Source organism: Capra hircus, chromosome 22 (genome assembly GCF_001704415.2).
Source record: "Capra hircus breed San Clemente chromosome 22, ASM170441v1, whole genome shotgun sequence".
NCBI classification, from domain to species: Eukaryota; Metazoa; Chordata; class Mammalia; order Artiodactyla; family Bovidae; genus Capra; species Capra hircus.
In genome coordinates, this window is record NC_030829.1 from 27,265,672 (window position 1) to 27,288,123 (window position 22,452).

At 39.1% G+C, this 22,452-nt stretch overlaps 1 protein-coding gene across 1 annotated transcript in view; it reads left to right on the forward strand.

The window, feature by feature from the left end:
- Positions 1-22,452, forward strand: part of CNTN3 (contactin 3) — a 293,100-nt gene that overhangs the window by 204,456 nt on the left and 66,192 nt on the right. Inside the window, exons 11-12 of the mRNA XM_018038478.1 lie at positions 10,063-10,190; positions 12,443-12,618. Of these exons, the coding sequence (XP_017893967.1) occupies positions 10,063-10,190; positions 12,443-12,618 (304 nt within the window). The remainder of the gene's footprint in view (positions 1-10,062; positions 10,191-12,442; positions 12,619-22,452) is intronic.

Sequence of the window (22,452 nt, forward strand, 5' to 3'; positions counted from 1 at the left end):
TGGCAGGAAACAAAGAGGAACTTTTCATCAAACAAAGACCTCTTGATGAAAGTGAAAGAGGAGAGTGACAAACGAAGATCATGGCATCCAGTCCCATCACTTCATGGAAAATAGGGAAACATGGAAACTGTCACAGGCTTTATTTTTGGGGGCTCCAAAATTGCTGCAGATGGTGACTGCAGTCATGAAATTTAAAGACACTTGCTCCTTGGAAGAAAAGCTATGACAAACCTAGACAGCATATTAAAAAGAAGAGACGTTACTTTGCAAACAAACATCCCTATAGTCAAAGCTATGATTTTTCCAGTATTCATGTATGGATGTGAGAGTTGGATCATAAAGAAAGCTGAGCGCCAAAGAATTGATGCTTTTGAATTATGGTGTTGGAGAAGACTCTTGAGAGTCCCTTGGACTGGGGTTTCCTAAAGGAAACCAGTCCTGAATATTCATTGGAAGGACTGATGTTGAAGCTGAAGCTCCCATTCTTTGGCCACCTGATGCAAAGAACTGACTCATTGGAAAAGATCCTGATGCTGGGAAAGATTGAAGGCAGGAAGAGAAGGAGACAACAGAGGATAAGATGGCTATATGGCATCACTGACTCAATGGAAATGAGTGTGAGCAAGCTCCAGGAGATTGTGAACGCAGGGAAGCCTGGCATGCTGCAGTCCACGGGGTCAAAAAGAGTCAGACGTGACTGAACAACTGAACAGCAACAAACGCTTGAGGAGGGCTTCCTAGGTGGCTCAGTGATAAGGAGTCTGCCGTTGTAGGAAACACATTCGATCCGTGGTTTGAGAAGATACCCTGGAGTAGGAAATGGCAACCCACTCCATTATTCTTGCCTGGAAAATCCCATGAACAGGGAAGCCTGGCAGGCTGCAGTTCATAGGGTGGCAAAAGTCTGACATGACTGAGCATGCACACGAAGTTTGAGAAACGCCGCAGCCCTAGCCAATATTTCCCCTTGGCTAGGATAGGATGGGGACCTTAATTCATATTCCTCCAAGACTGCATACAGTAATGGAAGAGAATTCTTCAAAGAAAGATCAGTGTTGGCTACTTAAGAAAGGTAAATAGATTCTGGGCAACCAAAAATTGCCCAGCACCTTCTACTTTCCTCGAGTCAATGACATTTCTCTTTTGCATACACGGTATCTTGCTTCTATAGTTATTGTTGAAGGTAGGCTCCATTCCAGGACTGCTCGTCTCTAGGAAGAAGAGCATTCATTTTCTTAAAACTTGTGTCTCTCTTCTACACCTCCCCAGAGAAACCATCTGACTCCTAAAATTGGGCGGAAGACCTTGAGATTGTAGCTCAGATCTCTTCCTTCTTTCTCTGTGGGTCTGTCTGCCTGTAGAGAATGAATATATTCTGCTGTTTTCTTTACTGTACAGGAAGGGAGCTTGCCCTTACAGGGAGGATCTGTGCTCATATACCTGTGCCAGGAAGTCTCAGTTCAGTTCAGTCACTCAGTCGTGTCCGACTCTTTGTGACCTCATGAATCACAGCACACCAGGCCTCCCTGTCCATCACCAACTCCCGGAGTTCACCCACACTCATGTCCATCAAGTTGGTGATGCCATCCAGCCATCTCATCCTCCGTTATCCCCTTCTCCTTCTGCCCCCAAACCCTCGCAGCATCAGAGTGTTTTCCAATGAGTCAACTCTTTGCATGAGGTGGCCAAAGTACTGGAGTTTAAGCTTTAGCATCAGTCCTTCCAAAGAACACCCAGACTGATCTCCTTTAGGATGGACTTGTTGAATCTCCTTGCAGTCCAAGGAACTCTCAGGAGTCTTCTCCAGCACCACAGTTAAAAAGCATCAATTTTTTGGTGCTCAGCTTTCTTCACAGTCCAACTCTCACATCCATACATGACCACAGGAAAAACCATAGCCTTGACTAGACAGACCTTGTTGGCAAAGTAATCTCTCTACTTTTGAATATGCTGTCTAGGTCGGTCATAACTTTCCTTCCAAGGAGCAAGCGTCTTTTAATTTCATGGCTGCAGTCACCATCTGCAGTGATTTTGGAGCCCAAGTAAATAAAGTCTGACACTGTTTCCACTGTTTCCCCATCTATTTCCCATGAAGTGATGGGACTGGATGGCATGATCTTCGTTTTCTGAATGTTGAGCTTTAAGCCAACTTTTTCACTCTCCTCTTTCACTTTCATCAAGAGACTTTATTTAGTTCCTCTTTACTTTCTGCCATAAGGGTGGTGTCATCTGCATATCTGAGGTTATTGATATTTCTCCCGGTAATCTTGATTCCAGCTTGTGCTTCTTCCAGCCCAGCATTTCTCATGATGTATCTTGCATATACGTTAAATAAGCAGGGTGACAATATACAGCCTTGATGTACTCCTTTTCCTATTTGGAACCAGTCTGTTGTTCCATGTCCAGTTCTAACTGTTGCTTCCTGACCTGCATACAGATTTCTCAGGAGGCAGGTCAGGTGGTCTGGTATTCCCATCTCTTGAAGAATTTTCCACAGTTTATTGATCCACACATTCAAAGGCTTTGGCATAGTCAATAAAGCAGAAATAGATATTATTGTGGAACTCTTTTGCTTTTTCGATGATCCAGCAGATATTGGCATCCAGCTAGTTCCTCTGCCTTTTCTAAAACCACTTGAACATCTGCAAGTTCACGGTTCATGTATTGCTGTAGCCTGGCTTGAAGAATTTTGAGCATTACTTTACTAGTGTGTGAGATGAGTGCAGTTGTGCAGTAGTTTGACCATTCTTTGGCATTGCCTTTCTTTGGGATTGGAATGAAAACTGACCTTTTCCAGTCCTGTGGCCACTGCTGAGTTTTCCAAATTTGCTGGCATATTGAGTGCAGCACTTTCATGGCATCAGCTTTCAGGATTTGAAACAGCTCAACTGGAATTCCATCACCTCCACTAGCTTTGTTTATAGTGATGCTTCCTAAGGCCCACTTGACTTCACATTCCAGGATGTCTGGCTCTAGGTAAATGACCACACATTGTGATTATCTGAGTCATGAAGTTCTTTTTTGTACAGTTCTTCTGTGTATTCTTGCCACCTCTTCTTAATATCTTCTGCTTCTATTAGGTCCATACCACTTCTGTTAATTCTGGGGTGAGGTGTCAGGAAACCACAGCTGTTCACTGAAGCAGTTTTGAACTCCCTTTTCCTGTAATACAGCTGACATCTTGATTTTCATTGATTTGATTCATGAATCTATGTTTCAGGCAGAGAAAAATAGTGTCTAGCATAAGGCCCCTTTGAATCGTAGTAAATATTCTCTAGGAGGTTTTTGTTGGATACATGAGCCATCAGAGAATTGTTGGTTTGTCGTGTTTGTGTGTTTGTTTGTTTTACTAACTCATTCATCTGAGTCTTTGTAATTTTTGCAGGTTTATTGTATGAGAATCGTAATGTTTCTAATGGGTTGTTGCGAGGCTTCATGAATTACTTAAATAGTTTTATATAATCATTCGAAACGAAATCTCTTTTTATGGGCCTTTTGTTCTATAGATATGAGTCCATTTTAGGAGAAAAACTGTTGTCTGTGTCATAACAATAAATTTAGCTCCAGATATGCTTGTTATGATAGATACACATTTGGAAAAGTTTTATAAATGTAATCAAAATGTTCTTTTATTGTTGATTCTCTTCTTACGACTATGGGTAAGTATTAATGTGAGAAATGCATATTTATTTTGGCTACAGAATCAGGCCACACTGTATTATTTCTTTAGGACTTCAGGTGCCTGTTCTGTGTAACATGTGTATCCAACAAAGTAACAGAGTTGCATATTATTAGCCTGATACTTACTCAAATATAGGATAATTAACTGCTGAGTCTTCTCTACTCTGTCTCTCTTTTCCTTGGAGATTTTCTCATCAATAAATCACTAAACTAACACTGTTGAATTCATAGGATGAAAGCTCCAAATGGTATAGCTAAAAGGATGAAAATGCTAATATTATTTTCCTAAATACTATTTGTAGGTTATCTTTGAACTCAGTGGAGAGACGTTATTTACCAAGCATACAGGAGTGAGATTGGTTGTAAATGAAAACATACGCTATATGCTCTTTGTCTCTGACATTTATTTTCTCCTGCATTTTCATCAATTTATATTTGCTTTTCTTTAATGTCATTATTTATCCTATAGTTATGCATCATGAATACTTTTTTCTTGTTGCTAATTGTAAGCATCCGTCTCTTACAATATGTACTCAGAAAATGAAGTCCAAAATAGCCTTGTTATTTTCTATAGAGCGGTTTAATCATTACAGTCTCATGTGATCTCATCTCCACTGAGATGAGCTTCCTGAGAAAATATAGAGTTGCCATGTGTTTGTTAAAATTCAAGTTGAATAATTTACCGTAATATTCAGAACCTAGGCAGGGGGAAAACAATGTTTTCCTGCCTTGCATGCGTAATACTCCATACTTTTTCCATTCTGAAACATAGTGTGTTTTTATGCTAAAATGTCATCATATAGTACAGGTCAGTGTTGCATAGACAGCAGTCTACTTTCTGAGCAGACAGAGTTTCTTAACAGCCATAAATTTAATGCTATCACTGAATTACAGAATAGACCATTAGAGAAGCATAGAGCAATTAAGTTTCCTTATTCCAAACTAACCATTGACTGCATGAAGTTAAGTGAAATACTTAACCTCTTTTACTACAAAAGGAAAAACCAGTAAAAGGTTTCATATAAAGGTATATTATAAAACTGATCGAGGAGATAAAATGCCACAGTGATTAAACTTATACATTTCTCAAATCAGACCAGTGTACCACATTTCTGAATTTCAGTCTTATAAATCTTCATTAAATGTTTTGTGCCAAGACTAGAGGCACTCATGATTATCTACATTTTCAGCTCTACCCATTTGCAGAAAATCGTGTTCCCAGAAAGCACAGAAAGCAATTTCATTTATAGTGAAGTGGTATAAAATTTTCACTTCGAATCTCTGTAGGGAAGCATGGGTTATTGAAGGTTTTCTGTTGAGAAACAATTACTCTATCCATTTACTGAATATTGTTTATTTTTATGTTGTGTGAAATACCCTGTGGGCCTCTTAGAATTGACTAGAAGAACCAATTGAGGAAGAAAATATCCAATTAGCTCGAAATTTTACAATGTACAGAGTTTGCATTCTTTGAGAGTCAATATGTTTGTTTTGGAGTTTTTGTGCGATTCCCGAGGTACCAGCCTTGCCTTTTAAACTGTTACTTATCTTAACGTAGCTGTGAGTCTAGGCCTGCTTATTTAGAGTCATTAAACCTCATGCACTAAAGGATTTCTAGTTCTTCCAACAGTAAATAGTTCTATATTTGTGGTCAAAGGTTGACAGTTACACTAGTTTATAGCTTGAGAAGAGATCTGAAATTGCCTATCTCTGCTCTGTGGTACCCAAATGGAGAAGCTCTATGCTTAAGTTGAATATTTGTTCGGGCAACAGTAGACATCTTTACTTTGTTTTATCACTTACTAATCTCAGAAGTGGTTGATTGCCCACCTCCTGGAGCTTCCAGTTCTATTTCCACCCTCCAACTCAGAACAGATAAGGTTGCCTCAGGCTTTCAATGTCTTCAAGACCTTCTGATACCATATTTCTGAAATCAACTTGATTTTTTTTCACTTGTCTGTTTGTTTTCTTTTGTTTTAAATATGAAAATTTCCAGCAAATCTCCACTTTCTTTTTAAAGCAGTGGGAGGGAAAATTTACTGAGTGAAGCTATGTTCTTTGGGGATCTTGGTCAAAAGTTTAACAAGTACATCAGCAGCCAGAATCAGTCAGGAACATTGCCCTTGTTCATTCATTTATTCTCATTCCTTCGTCCTCCGAGACATTTCTCAATCAGTTTTCTCTCTTTCCCCACCCCCTGCCCCATTTCTCTTCCCCTTATTTTCAGTCCTTCCCCTGTTATTAGCATCTTGCTTAATAGTACAAGTGTATTTTCAGTCCTCTTACCTTAGGAGTTGTTGAATTCTCTTCACCCAGCCTTCTACTGCTTCATCTTTCCTTTTCCACATGTATATTTATGTACATATGTATAGTTGTGTATATATACACACACACCCATTTAAGAGGGCGTCAGAAGATGAGATGGTTGAATGGTATCATCAATGCAATGAACATACTCCACGAGATGGTGAGGGATAGGGAGGCCTGGCTTGCTGCAGTCCACGGGGTCGCAAAGAGTCGGAGATGACTGGGCAACCGAGCAGCAACAACATACATATATTTATATAGAGAAAAAGCATGCATATGTGCATACATACATAAATATATGTGTGTATATGTCTGCACACTCTCTGAGTTTCAGTTCAGTTCAGTTGCTCAGTCATGAATCGCAGCACGCCAGGCCTCCCTGTCCGTCACCAACTCCCAGAGTTCACCCAAACTCATGACCATCAAGTCGGTGATGCCATCCAGCCATCTCATCCTCTGTCATCCCCTTCTACTCCTGCCCCCAATCCCTCCCAGCATCAGAGTCTTTTCCAATGAGTCAACTCTTCACATGAGGTGGCCAAAGTATTGGAGTTTCAGCTTTAGCATCATTCCTTCCAAAGAAATCCCAGGGCTGATCTCTCCTTTAGAATGGACTGGCTGGATCTCCTTGCAATCCAAGGGACTCTCAAGAGTCTTCTCCAACACCACAGTTCAAAAGCATCACTTCTTCGGTGCTCATCTTTCTTAACAGTCCAACTCTCACATCCATACATGACTACAGGGAAAACCATAGCCTTGACTAGACAGACCTTTGTTGGCGAAGTAATGTCTCTACTTTTGAATATGCTATCTAGGTTGGTCATAACTTTCCTTCTGAGGAGTAAGCATCTTTTAATTTCATGGCTGCAATTACCATCTGCAGTGATTTTGGAGCCCCCTCAAAAAAAAAGTCTAACACTGTTTCCACTGTTTCCCTATCTAATTCCCATAAAGTGATGGGACCAGATGCCATGATCTTCGTTTTCTGAATATTGAGCTTTAAGCCAACTTCTTCACTCTCCTCTTTCACTTTCATCAAGAGGCGTTTTAGTTCCTACTCACTTTCTGCCATAAGGGTGGTGTCATCTGCATATCTGAGGTTATTGATATTTCTCCTGGCAGTCTTGATTCCAGCTTGTGCTTCTTCCAGCCCAGCATTTCTCATGATGTACTCTGCATAGAAGTTAAATAAGCAGAGTGACAATATACAGCCTTGACGTACTCCTTTTCCTATTTGGAACCAGTCTGTTGTTCCATGTCCAGTTCTAACTGTTGCTTCCTGACCTGCATATAGGTTTCTCAAGAGGCAGGTCAGGTGGTCTGGTATTCCCATCTCTTTCAGAATTTTCCACAGTTTATTGTGATCCACACATTCAAAGGCTTTGGCATAGTCAATAAAGCAGAAATAGATGTTTTTCTGAAACTCTCTTCCTTTTTCCATGATCTAGCAGATGTTGGCAATTTGATCTGTGAACTTACTTTCTTGTAATTTGTAAAGTTCTCCGTGCCTTGAAATCTGCCTTCACTAATCCCATCTCCTCTACACTGACTCTCTAAAGGCAGGTAATCAATTTATTCATTCATCAAGCTTTATATTTGAGCATCTCTCTGTACCAGAAATAGTTCAAGGCTCTAGGAATTTAGTGATGAAAAATCCTGATACTATCCACTCTCTGTGCTTCAAAAGACCTTACCATCTCTAAACTCACAAGAGGAGGAAAATATTAGCCAGATAAGTACACAGGTATATAAATTGGCCAGTTGCCCATTGCTATGGCAAAGGCACAGATGATGTATAATCAGTAGAGAAAGATGTAATCCAACCCATGGGTTCAGGGAAGTGACCAAAATCTGATTGAGTACACATTTATCAAACATAGGTTTTATAAAGGCCCCAAGACAGGAAGCACAAAACCAATTAAAAGAAGGCTTGGGTGTTGAGAAAAACAAACAAAGCGTAGAATTCATGAGGCCTTTTGTAGTTAGAGAGGCAAGGTCCTGATGGGAAGATACAGCTAAGGCTTAGGATGTCATCTTTTTCCTGCAGGTAGTAAGATGCCAGGAAGGAGGTCTAAGCCAGAATTGGGCAGGAGGGAATAAGGCAGGATTAGTGATCAGATTTCTATTTCTCTAAGCTTACTCCCCATGTTTTTCCAAAGAATCTTTGTGTCTTAAGCTTTCATTCATGTGTACCTCCCTGCAGGCTTTTCTCTTTCAGTTATTATTGTACACTATTTAAGAGAATATCTGTTCTATGATAAGGTATAAAGAGATTTTTTTTTATCATCCCTTTGTAAAAGTGATCTGATTACATTTCACACCCAGCAAAGAGGGGAGGGCCTCTGGAAGGAAATTAGACATAGCACCTTTTTTTACAGAATCTTAGAATTTTTAACCCTTCACTGTATTTGTTCAAATTGAGTTAAAATAGTGCTGTGTGTTCTCTGGTTAGCTGTCCAAGCCATTGCTTTTAAACCTTTGTATTTGAAATATACCTGGACATGTCGGAAAAAAAAAAAAAAAGCATATAAGCAACTCACAGTCATGGGTATCTCTACCCAGGATCATGAACAGGTCCCTGTGTGTCAGCTCTGATTCCACTGCAAACCTCCCACCAAGAAAATATAACCAAGATGCAAGTGAAGGTGAATCATAAGCTATGAAAAATACATACAAATTATATATATATGCACATACACACATGTATATACATATACAGCATGAATCTGTATCTTGTGTATTTTGATACATAAACTTGTCCTAATAGTCACATATTTTGACACACACCTAAATATATTTCCACAAATAGGATAATATTTAGAGATTGACTTGAGATCCTCCAACTCTGGTCTGTGGTCCTCAGTATCTTTCCTGTCTCCTGTACTGTGTCACCCAGAAGTTGGAGCATTGTTTTTACCAGGATTTACACTTATCATGCCATGCTGATGCTGGAGTTGCAGATCTTTTAAGAAGCTTACCACTCATTTGGATAGGACACTCAGGTAACAGATGTGAACCGTAAATCATAAAAAGTATTCAAGGCATTAAATGCATAATATAGATAGTAAAGATTTTAAGGATTCAAAGAAAAGGAAAATAATTCTGGGTAGACAAGATGGGCAATAAAGATTCATGAGTCAGACTAATGACAGGTCAGCTCTTTCTCATTCTTCTTTCTCAGTTCAAATGGCACCTTTTCTAAGAGGCTTTTCAGAAGCACTCTCTCATAGAAACATTCCCTGTGGCCATTGCTTTTATTGTATCACCCCATCTGAATCTTTCTGATTACTTCTCAAAAATCTGAACTTATCACATTTACCAGTTTCATCATTTACTGCGTGTGCCACTCACTAGACTGTTCTTTCCACGAGGTAGGGATTTTCTCTCTTGCTCACTCTGTGATCTCAGAGACTCTGATAGTGTCTAGCACATGTAAGGTACTCAGTTCTATGTCCTTTGTTAATTAGTTAAATGCAAAAGCCTTAAGTACTTTAAGCATACACTCAGAAATTCAAATGTGATATTCATTTACATTGTCCAAATTCTCTGCAGTATTTCATGGGTGACCATGTGCATGTTCTTTTGCAAATTTGTATTTATACTGAGTTAGATATGACTTTCCCAAGTTCATCGTTAAAGGCCAGGGAGTTTCTTGTTTCTCATAAGCTATTTCACATTTAAGGAAAATAGTGTCCTGTCTACTTTTTGTTTTCTCCAAATTGAGAAGGCTAAACCATGAGTAATCTTCACCATATAGTTTTGGAAAACATACCACACTTATATGATAAAGGCATCCTTGACATCAGGTAAAATACTTGGAATTGCCTTTAAGTAAATTTGTGTAAAAATATCGAGAAATACTCAAACTGGTAGAATGTCTTTTTTTAGTCATCTGTGTGCATGTGTATGTTAATTTTGTTTTAATTTTCTTTATACCCAAGAAGGCTAAGGGGCTGCTTTATCTTGCTTTACATATAGTAGCTAAGGGTGATACTTCTGTTAAAAAATTCTATTTACTTTGGGGAAACAAAGTGTCCTCTAGATATTTATTTGTTTCATTTGTATTTCCTTTAGAACTTCTTTTCTAAATGATGGAGGACTCAAAATTGTCAATGTAACTAAAGCTGATGCTGGAATTTATACCTGCATAGCAGAAAACCAGTTTGGGAAAGCAAATGGCACAACACACTTGATTGTTACAGGTAGGTGCCTTCCTTAAAGACTTCTTTACATGGGGATATGCTGTGTGCCTTCTTACTAAGATCAGAGGGATAGAATGTTTCTCATGATACACAGTGCACTGTAAAGGCTGGCCTTGTGTTTGGCTCACATGGGAGAGAATCTACCTGTGATGCGGGAGACTCAGGTTCAATCCATGGGTTAGGGAGATCCCTTGGAGAAAGGAATGGCTACCCACTGCAATATTCTTGCATGGAGAATTCCATGGACAGAGGAGCCTGGTGAGCTACAGTCCATGGGTTTGCAAAGAGTTGGAGATGGCTAAGTGACTAACAGTTTCACACTTTCACTATCTTTAACAAGGAGAACAGTTCTTAGTATTTCCTTATGCATCACAGTGTGTCCCGGGGATCCACGAGTTACTAGTTGGCATAATGGTCAATAGAACTGCAAGTAGCATGTGCTACTCTGATACTTTTATTTTGTGCTGTTCTATTATGTCAAATCTTTGGTACACTTTTTCCCTTTTCAATATCGTTAATATTTTCTGGAGATGTTTAAATCTCTGAAGTAATCCTTGGTATCAGTCAGAGTTACTTAGAGTTGTGATTATATTTTTGTTCATTTATTCGTCGAAGAAAAACATTGAGTACCTCCTATGCTTGGGTTATCCTTCCCAGCTGGTGCAGTGGTGAAGAATCTGCCTGCCAGTGTAGGAGACTCAAGAGATACCATTTTAATCCCTGTGTTGGGAAAGATCCCCTGGAAAAGGCAATGGCAACCCACTCCAGTATTCTTACCTAGAGAATTCCATGGACAGAGGACCTTGGCATGCTACAGTCCATGGGGTTGCAAAGAGTCGGACACAACTGAGCAGCTAACACAACGCAACAACATTCTTGGGTTATTCAGTAAACAAACTGACAAGATGCTGCCCACATGCACTGTACCTTCTTCCAGAGGTACAAAGAAAATAAGCAGTATATAAATATACTGCAAGGAATATAAAGCAAGGAAATACTTACACTGAAAACAAAATTCACACAAGCAGAAAATACCAGAGGAGCGTGTGAGAAACATAAGCTGGAGCATGAAACCAGGTGATCGGAGAAGGAGAGATGTGAGCCAAGATTTCATGGAGATGAAGGAATTCAGTTGATTTCTTAGGGACAGTCCTGTAGAGGTTTTGTAACCCTTGTTAGCACTTAGTTGGACTCAGGTTTTAGTTGAAGTGAAAAGTAGAGGCCGGTGCAGAGTTTTGAGCAGAGAAATGAAATGATGGAAAGTGTATATTTAAAGGTTTGCTGTCACTGCTCAGTAGAGAACAGACTATGGAAAGTCAAGGGCCAAAGTGGGAGGAGTCCCAGCAGACATTGCGGTAATCCAGGCGGGACTGATAATGACCACAGGGAGAGTGGCAGCAGCAGCTGATGAATGGGAGGCATTCAAATCTAAATATATTCTGAGTGTGGAGTCACTGGCATGGCTGACAAACTGGATATGAGTGCTCAGAGAAGCATTCCTGCAAGGGTGCAAGAATATCAGCCCAAACAACCAAGATGAGAAAGGCTGAGGTGCTACAGGGTGGGGCAGGAGGAGCATCAGGAGACTGCTGTTGTAGAAAACATAGTAAATGACTCTTTTGAAGACTTTTGCTGTGACACGGAGCAAGAAACAAGGAGTAGCAAGGGAAAAGTCGAGTCAGAGAACTTTGAATTCATACAAGTTGAAGGACTGTGATGACAGAAATGTGCATGTGGATATTTGCATTTGGGAAGAAACAGAAATTAATTAGCATTTTAACTAAGTATCCTACATATTCTAAACATTTTTTTGGTAGTATCTCAAAAGTTTTGAGTCTATAAACCTTGGTAGTAGTATATTTTCCAATCATTAAAAATGCAGTGATTTCTATTTCTACCCTTATATTTCATGAAGCAATGAAACTAAAATGAAATTGATTTGGTAATAGTTTTATAACTCTTATTTACAGGTGACTTTGATTTTTAAACTTCTATTGCCTGTAGGTTTAGATATCCTAATTCTTTTAACAAGAATTTATGTGTGCAGTGAAATATATTATGGGTCTTCATCAAAATGTCTTTTAATCTTGAAGACTTTTCATTATATAGAGGTATATTTACACACACACGCATATATATATCTATACAGACATATATACTATAAGTGAGATTAACAATCTGCCTGTGAAAATTGCTTTTATCAAAATAAAAATGCTGAAGCTTTGCTTAACACTTTATTATTTCCCCATTAGAACCAACGAGAATAACTTTGGCACCATCCAACATGGATGTCTCCGTGGGTGAGAGCGTCATTTTGCCCTGCCAGGTGCAACACGACCCCCTGTTAGATACCATGTTTACCTGGTATTTCAATGGGGCCCTCACAGATTTTAAGAAAGATGGATCTCACTTTGAGAAAGTTGGTGGGGTAAGTCGTGACAATTTCCTCATGCTTTTTACACGTCTCTGATGTTTTGTCCCTATAGAAACATCAGGGACATATGTGTTGCGCCAGTAATGTTTGTTCTTTGAGACAACTAGGGTTTCAATTCTGTAGTGATCTATGATCTAACTTTATCATTGTAATTACCAGAAAGTGATCACATTTACTTCAATCTGTAAATTATAATTTTATTTAAAATTAATGTTTGTTGTATTTATGTTAAATATTACTTTAATATAAACATAAATTTGTGTTTGTGTTAAAAGTACTTTGTGATACTTTTGTCATTAGTATTCCCTTCCAGAAGGGAAGGTGTTCTTATGCAAGTGTTTATTTTCAACATAAAATGTTATGAAATTGAATGAAGTTTACATTTATGAAGTGCTTCCAATGTATCAGGGCAGGTTCTTCATCCCAGTTAATTCTTGCAGTGGTGCTGGATGTTAGTGGTAAGAATTGTCATTTTGCAGGTGTTTAAATCAAGGATTTGTAAACTTATTAATCTAGCCCAACGTCACTGAGCTAGTTAGTGGTGGAACTTAGATCCAAGTTTAAATATGTGAGTCTCTGAAACACAAATATTTTCTTCTGGTCCATTTTGTCACTTCATGCATGATGGTTCTACTTGAGGAAGAATTATAAATTTCAAGGGAAAATAGACACATTGAGGAGAACTGCTGAGAAGGGACTCAGTGTTGTGAACCACCCAGAGTTAAACAGCAGACCTCATACCTGCCCACATGTCTGTGAATCCAGAATCACAAGGCCAGCTTCCCTTGCCAGCCAGTTTGCATCAACACAAGATTGTCTTCACTCATTTTGGCTAAGATGTCAGTGGGGCATCATTATAAAGTCTGGGCCTTCTCCTTATGGACAAAACAATATGATGGTTAATTCAGCTATATGCATTTGAAAGTATTTATTAAAAGTACATATGTATATACATGGGCCTAGTAATGTGTCAGGATTGTGTACAACGTCAAAGGATGGTGTTAAAACTTGAATGTGTGTGTGTCTGCTCAGTCGTGTCTGACCCTTTGCAACCCCATGGACTGTAGTCTGCCAGGCTCCTCTGTCCATGGAATTTTCCTGGCAAAAATCCTAGAGAGGATTGCCATTTTCTTCTCCAGGGGATCTTCCCAACCCAAAGTTGAACCTGTGTCTCTTGTGTCTCCTGAACTGGCCGGCAGATTCTTTACCATTGAGCCACCTGAATGGTGTCCCCTTAAAAGATCTGTTCTAATCCTAATGCTTAGCTGTGAAATAGAATTATTAGTCTTTGTCCCTGGTTCCTAGCAAAGAGCTTCTAAAATCTTTAGACTATCTGGGGTGATGAAACCTCTTTTGCCCTAATGAAGTGAATCTGTGGGCTCCTGGATAGCTTCAGGATGGTCACGAGAAAGACCAAGCCATGATTAGAAGCCTAGAATTTCAGCACTCCCTACCCCAACCCCAAAGAGTCGGACACGACGACTGAGTGACTTCGCTTTCACTTTCACTTTACCCCAGCCCCATCCTTCAGGAAGGAGGGAGGGGTTGGGGATTGAATTTATGATTGACCAGGCTTATGTGACGAAGTTCCCATAAGCATCCCAAAAGTAAAGTACTTTTCACCTCAGAGAGCTTCTGAGTTGGTGAACATAGCTACATGCTTCGTGGGTGACACACCCCACATCCACTGGGATAGAAATTCTTGCACTTGGAACCCCTCAGGATCTCACCCTATGCATCTCTTCCTCTGGATGTTTGGATACATTCTTAATGATCCTTTATGGTATTAATGTTTAAAGTATCATAAAATAAATAAATACTACGCTGAGTTCTGTGAGTCATTCTAGCACATTTTTGAGCCCAAGGAGCGTGTCATGGGAACAGCAGTTTATAAGTGATTGGTGAGGAGTACAGATGGCAATCTGAGACTCAATCTGATGCTATCTCCAGGCAGTTAATATCAGAATTGAATTATAGGACTGCCTGTAATTGAATTACCAGACCTAGTGTTGGAGATTTGCCTGGTATGGAAGACACACACATTTGGTGTTCTGAGTGTGTGTAGAGTAGTTGACCGTAAAGGTGATGCAGAAAGAGTTTGTCCTTTACACTAGTACCTCAGAATGTGACCTTATTTGGAAAGGGTTGTTGCAGAAATAGTGAAGTTATGGCGATGTCATACTAGGATAGGATGGACCCTAATCCAGTATGACTGTTGTCCTTATAAGACAGGGGAAATTTGTACACTGACAAATACACAGAGAGGAGATTGCCTTGTGAAGTCATAGACACAAGGAAGATGGCCCCGTGAAGGTGGAGGCAGACACTGTGAGGTTATGCTTCCACAAGTCCTAGAGTTCCTGGAGTTGCCAGAACCTGGAAGAGGCAGGGAAGGGTCTTATCCTAAAAATTTTGGAGAGAGATCTTGATTTCAGATTTCTGGACTCCAAAACTCTTAAGAGGATAAAGTATGTTGTCTGAAGCCCCCCAGTTTATGTTACTTTGTTATAGCAGCCCTACTGACCCTCTACAAATGGTCTTCAAGAAATTGGAGACATTTAGATATCCAGCCACAGTTAAGTACAATTTCAATGCTGTTTCTATTTGCTGTCATCTGGCTTGCTTTGTTTTCAAAGTTCTAGTTAACCTTCCAAATTGTTCTGACCGATTCAAGGCTTTGAAGAACTTCATCAGTTGCTACAAAGCATTGCCATTTCTTTCACTGTTGCTTTAAATGCCTTTTTTTTTTTTTTTTTTCAAAATCACCAGTCTCTTCTATCACAACAGGAAAAGGCATATGCCAGTATCCTCTGCCAGCTCTTTACTCCACGCTTAGGGTTTATCATTTGCCTTTACTTGGAGAGGAGGCAATGGGGAGGAAAAAAAATAGGCTGAAATGTTACCTTCACAATAATTGCTTATCCAATCAGAAAAATGCTTCTCCTGTAACCCAGCTCTTACCCTAATTCATAAAGAATTTGATTTAAAACATTTGCTTTTCTGCATATTATAGATAACAGTATTTGTGATTTATCCTCTGGATTTTAAACTGTTGATAATATTTTATCCAATACCATGTCCTCCATCTGAGCTAATGCTAAAGAAATATATGTTGATATACTAAAAATTCAAAGTATTTTGATTTTATATGCATCAAACATCCTCAAAGAAACATTTGCTAAGATTGAAGTAGACAGCTGCTTTCTTAAGAGGATCTTAGAATTGAGAATATTCAAGATAATAATGTTACTTAACTGCTGCTGTGCTACTGATAGGTTCTACATAAAGTATTAAGTCAACCATCTCTCTACAAGAGGTATCTGAACCATGCAATTTCATGAATTAACCCTATCACTTGCCAATTCTGTTCTTTTTCTAACATCCTGATCACAGCCTATGAATTTTTTATTGACTTGTCACATTAGTTAACTTAAATTCTCCCATCAGTGCAAAATGGTAAGCCTTATAAGATGACATTACCCTTAAGCACAGGCTATTAAATAAATTGGTTTTCTGTTGCATGAGAAGGGAGTCAGATAACAACACTTTATCCTCTGATTGTATGTTCATTGCAGCATTCACATTAATATCTAGGAAGTCTGCTTTTCTTTTATCTCATTGTGTTCATAGATAGATTCTCTGTGTTCAAAAGCAACAGAATGTGAGGAAGGAGCTGGTAAGTGGGAAAGTTGTCTAGAAAGCTAGATAGTCTAAGAGCCATTCGTTTGTTGTTGTTGTTGTTTTAAGAAAAAGAGAGAAAGAATTTAAAAAATGGAAAATCAAGCATACAGCTTTAAACTGTTTCATCCACTTCTCCTTGAGACTACTCTGGGAACTCAGTATTCATTCATTTGTTATAAAAAGCACACACCTTTCGAGAAAAACCCAGAAACTCAAAACAACTTCTAAAAATGTAGGTTAAATCTGTTGTATAGGCTTGTACATCATGCCAAAGGAGCATGATGACTGTCGGAGGAAAGGAAATTGTCATGTCCAATACAGGTCACCAAGTGAGGGTCATTGGCTTCATGCAGAAAAGAAATCAAGAACAAGCCAAAGTAAAGTGAAAGCAAATTTATAGAGAGAGATAGATATTCCATAGGCAGAACAGGGACCTCCTCAGAAAGTGAGAGTGGCCCCAGGGCATGGGATTGTTGGTTTTTATGGACTGAGTAATTGCATACTGTAAGGAGTCGGAAGAATATTCTTACTATTCTAGGGAAGGATGCAGATCCCCAGGAACTGGGCTACTGCCCACTTTTTGATCTTTTATGGTCCACCTCGGAATTCTCATGGTGCACAAGAGACTGGTTTTGAGTATTGTAATGAAGATACAATGAGCTAAAAGTCAATGACCAGACTGTTCTCCGTTCCACCTTGCATTCAGCTGGTTTCAGCCAGTTCTGTCCAGTTTTTATCACATCCTAAAGGCTGCACCCCTTCTTCATTAATCTTATTGTTGTGTCCCGCCTATGTACCTCCTGTCTCAACTGCAGTTCAGTTTTCTGCTCTGTCAGAATGTCTAACATTCAGAAAAGCTTGTTAAGCTAATTGTATAAAGCAAATTGACACATCACCAAGGAGAAATATAGGTCAAATACAGGATTTGTTCCATAGGACAAATCAAAGTTGTATAACTAAGTCAACAATAAAAGGCTTCCACTTAAGTCCACTGTTGGCCAAGCAAATCTTGTTTGCAGGCACCATGTGGTATAATTAGAGAAGCAAGGAATTTGTGTTCAGGTACAGGTGAGGTCTAGATCCTCTTGCTCACTAGATGATGCCCTTGCCTGCCAGGGTCCAGCCCCGGTGGATCCAGGGAATTCGAAGTGGGGACAGCATTGGCGAGGAAAAACTTATTTATTAATTAATATAAGATTAGATTAGGAATAAATAGTGTAGTAGGAAAATTAAGTGGAGAAAAGATGCTGAATAACTTGGTTTACGTGGAAAGCCAATAAAGTTCCAAGACAAGGAACTTTCACCATCCATGTTAGGCCACCGGCGTACTCTTGAATATCGGAGGGTGCGCCGCCTTGGGCTCCCCTTCGCGTGGATCTTAGAAGCCGGGACAAGTAAGTAGACATGGCGAGCCTCCACGCCCCAGATGGGAATTCAGCCAGAAATTAGAGAGGAGACATGGGGAAACCAGTCCTTCCAATGACTTGCCCGGCCTCTATTGTCTAGGAAGGCCTTTTATACCTTTTTGATTGTACATAGAGATCAATGGGTAATACAAAGTTATGCAGCGTTAGCAGCCCAGACGCTTATCAAAACCAGGCTTTTCTCTCTGCATACCTGTCTGTCTTAGGTAATTTACATCATCTTCCGGCCAGAGGGCTAATTAACATTTTACAGCCTTTTTTCTGATAACGGTTTGTGAACCAGAAGACTTATTTGTGTTGTTCTTCTCAAAGTCTGGTGCCACTCTCAGAAACCACTAAATAAAGTTACATTCTTACATAGCAAAGATACAGCAGTTTATAACAAGTAAAAGGAGTACAGTGATTTATAACAAAAGAAAAGTAATTAACTCAAAAGCCTGGTGTTGCTAACATCAAAACTAGTATATATCTTTTTCCATATCCCATTTACATTGATTAACATCCTCCCAGGTGCCTAAAAGATAAAGAATATGGAGGTCTGGCAGCAATCATTGAGTCAACAGTGAAATCCGTCACCAATATGATTTTTAGCTCTTTAGAAAAGGCTCTGTATCTTAAGATGCTTTAAGCTTAGTGCCTCTCACGGTTGGGGGGCTGTAAGCAATTCACAAGCTGTAAAAGGTCTGGGGGAAGCTGTTAGGCAAGTTAGAGAGTTATCAGAGGGGGTTTTAAGCTGAGATATTCTTTTGCAGGAGACTAAAGCCCTGAATTAACTTTTTCCAGAGAGTGTCAGAAAAGTAGAAGAGTACAATAAGGCAGGCAGATTCTTATTTTTGGGGGATACATGCTCAGGAAATACCGGGGAAAACCCTGAGGCCTGATTCACCTTGCCCATCAAGGCCTCTGCCGCATGACCTTGTCACGAGTGGAATTCCTCAGGCTGGCTCCCTGCACTTGCCTGGGATCCTTTATGTTCCCCATTTTCTGGTTTCTTTTCCCAAAGCTTTTTAGTATTTGCCATGTTCCCTCCCACCACAAGATTTTTGGTCCCTCTTCCAAGAATACTGTTCTCTTTCCTTTTGCCTGTGTCTAGATATCTTCATATGTAGTTGTGTATATGTAGGTAAGAATGTATGTGGGTTTGTGTATACACTTAAATTTCATATATGCACAGTAATAGGATGAGACACAGTCCCAATAGTATGTTTACAGTAGCATTCTATCATACACATGATTAATCAACAGAACTCTATTTCATTCACTCCCGCTCAAAACAACAACAACAACAACAACAACAACAAAAAAAAACAAAGAAACAAAGAAAAGAAAAAGAGAAAAGGAGAAAGAAAAAAAGAGGAATTGCATCATTCACCCAGTACCCAGTACAGCATCTTTCTTTCTCAGCTTTTAAATATATCTAAGCTTCTACTGACAACAAAAAGGGGATAATAGCCCCAAGTACAAGAGAAATGAAAGAACATTATTGGCTGGTACCTAAGGATTAAAGGGCCTGACAACTTGAGTATGCTTTTAAGAACATTCAAAAATAATTTGGCTTGCTGTGATAAGTTAACTTTTGGACTTAGACTTATTGCAAAATGGAGACTGACTATAGCTTTAAATTTTCGAACCCAAACATCTCATGAGTCCCCTGTATATTGTAAGGGTGTTTGAATGAATTTGCTTTGATAAACCTGATGTGGGGCAGATAGTTTAGAAATGAGGAATGTATAGAGCCAAGCTGTAGAGCTTTATACACGTTTTGTGGAATTGGATCTGTGATGGATTAGAATGTGTGTGGATAAAAGTCACTGGAAGCAATAAGCGGTTTAGCAGTGACAACCAATCTGCCACTCACCGAACTGACTGCCTTCAGTGTGATTTATCTCCCACGGGCCACAGTCACAGTCGAGTGACAGCCACTCCTTGTGAGCCTGAGTCTTGATGTATTTCCCAGCCCTCAATGGCAGGTAAGAGTGTCTTTGAAAGAAATCCTTTGTGTGTAATAACACAATATGGTCACTTTGACTTGATTAATTTCATAGAATTATTTGGGTATGATGACTAAGGGTTTGAAAATACCGGTCATTTTACGATACAAAATTCTATAAGAGGTTTAATGTGTATTTGAAATACAGAACCAAGGCAAAGCACTCATTCCAAACAGTACCAGTGGTAATACACTGTGTTTTTAAACATCTTCCACTTAGAGTGTCATATAAATGTTATACCTTGTCCAAATTCAAAATATCAACTGACTTGGAAAGATCATTAGGAGACTGTATTCAGCAATGAGCCCATAAAGTTGGTGATTAGATCAGAAGAATTATTGTTATTCATCTTGAGCATGGTATAATAGCCCCTCACAATCCCTCCCACAAAGCTATTTAGGGATGAAAAAATAAGAATTCTCCAGTGCCTGTTGGAAAAAGGGAATTGCACAAAATAGTTGAAGTTGAGCTTATTTCACTAGCTCATTGTTTGCCCACCCAGGCAGATAGAGACTCAGTTCCTAATTAAGGTGTAATTAGTATCCCAGGGCTGTGTTTATTATGTACAGTGTTTATTAAGCTCCACCCCTAGTAGAAACCCTGCAAGATTTAGATTTATAAGATGAGCAGAAGTCAGACCAAGTAACTTATAACTTGAGCTAAAATCCATAAAAACAGCCAGAGTTAAAACAAAACCAACACTGTGAGTGAAAAGATGTGCAAATACTTATCAGTTATATTTAACAGGAAAAGAAAAGGCTAACAAGTGTTAATTTCAAAAAACAATAGTAATTCAAGGCAAACCTTTAACGTAAAAAAGGAAATTTATTTTGGAAAAAGTTTGCTCTGCCATAAAGATAGTAATCATGAATCATAATAGTCCAATTAATATGCCATTAAAATGTATCAAGTCAGGAACAAAGAGAAAAGTGAGAAACAAAATTGTCACATAGTCTGAGAATTCCTCTTTTAACCATCAACAGATAGTTTGCCAAAAATAAGAAAAAAAAAAAACTGTTTCATAATGGAAGTAACAGATACATATAAAACATTGATCCTAAAGTTAGAAAATACACCTTCTTTTTAATGCTTTTCAGTTCAGTCGCTCAGTTGTGTCTGACTCTTTGCAGCCCCATGAATCGCAGCACGCCGGGCCTCCCTGTCCGTCACCAACTCCGGGAGTTCACTCAGACGTGCATCCATCGAGTCAGTGATGCCATCCAGCCATCTCATCCTCTGTCATCCTTTTCACACCCTTGTAAATTTTAGAAAATAAAAATAACAAGACAATTATATAAAAAGGAGATAGATGAAGAAATGGAAGGATAGAGGAATGGCCAAGGGCAGTGGCTGAGCTCTGAAAGATGCTAATGAAGAATAAAGCTGCTAAACAGCTAAGCTTAGAAATGAGAAAGAGCATGCGATAGGTAAGAAAGAATTAATAAGCAGCACTCCATGTTCAAGTCAGATGTATGAAAACCCAATTAAATATAAACTTTTGGGAAGAATATAAATGATCAATATTAATAAGAATTCCTTTGTAAATCCATAATCATAAAAAACTGTGTAACCCCCTGCCCCCACAAAAAAGGATTCTAAAACTAGAGATTCACTGGTAATTTTTTTCAATTTTTTGGCAATAAATAAATTGTTACATAAGCTATTTGAAAATATGAAAAGTTTTAAATCTTTCTAATTTATTTTGTTAGGCTAGTATATTCCTGAGGACAAAACCTGGCAAGATTACAAAAAAATTAGTAAATATGAATCAATTTCACGATTATAGTATGAAAACCTAAATAAAATTTTAGCAAAAAAATCTGAGAAGTTTATTTTAGTTGCTCAGTCATGTCCGACTCTTTGCGACCCCATGGACTGAAGCCTACCAGGCTCCTCTGTCCGTGGGATTTTCCAGGCAAGAATACTGGAGTGGGTTGCCATTTCCTTCTCCAGAGGATCTTCCCGACCCAGGGATCGAACCTGGGTCTCCACATTGTAGACAGATGCTTTACCATCTGAGCCACCAGGGAAGTCCTCATAAAATCTGAACATTATACTAAAACAATAAACTTTATAAGTACTCAGTGATGGTTTCAGAAATGTGCATGCTTCATATCAATAAATAAAACAGACCACTGTATCCTCAATGGACATTTATAAGACATTCAATAAAATTAATGACCAATGTAGGAAGAAATAATTACTTCTTCCACACCTCAAAAATATCTTTAAAGGGAATGCCAGGAATGCTTTTATTTAAACCAGGAACAAGACAAAATACACACCAGTACCATTACCTTGGACTTCACTGATAGCTCAGTTGGTAAAGAATCCGCCTGCAATGCTGGAGACCCCAGTTCAATTCCTGGGTCAGGAAGATCTGCTGGAGAAGGGATAGACTACCCACTCAAGTATTCTTGGGCTTCCGTTGTGGCTCAGCTGGTAAAGAATCTGCCTGGAATGTAGGAAACCTGGGTTCGATACCTGGATTGGGAAGATCCCCTGGAGAAGGGAAAGGCTACTCACCCCAGTATTCTGGCCTGGAGAATTCCATGGACTGTATAGTCCATGAGGATGTGGAGAGTTGGACATGACTGAGCAGCTTTCACAAAGACTGTTACCTTAAATCCATTTGGAGGTTTTTGGGCCAATACAGTCCATATGAACAAGAATAAATGTCTAATTTGTGAAATAAGGAGACAGAATTATTGTTGAGAACAAAATGATACTGC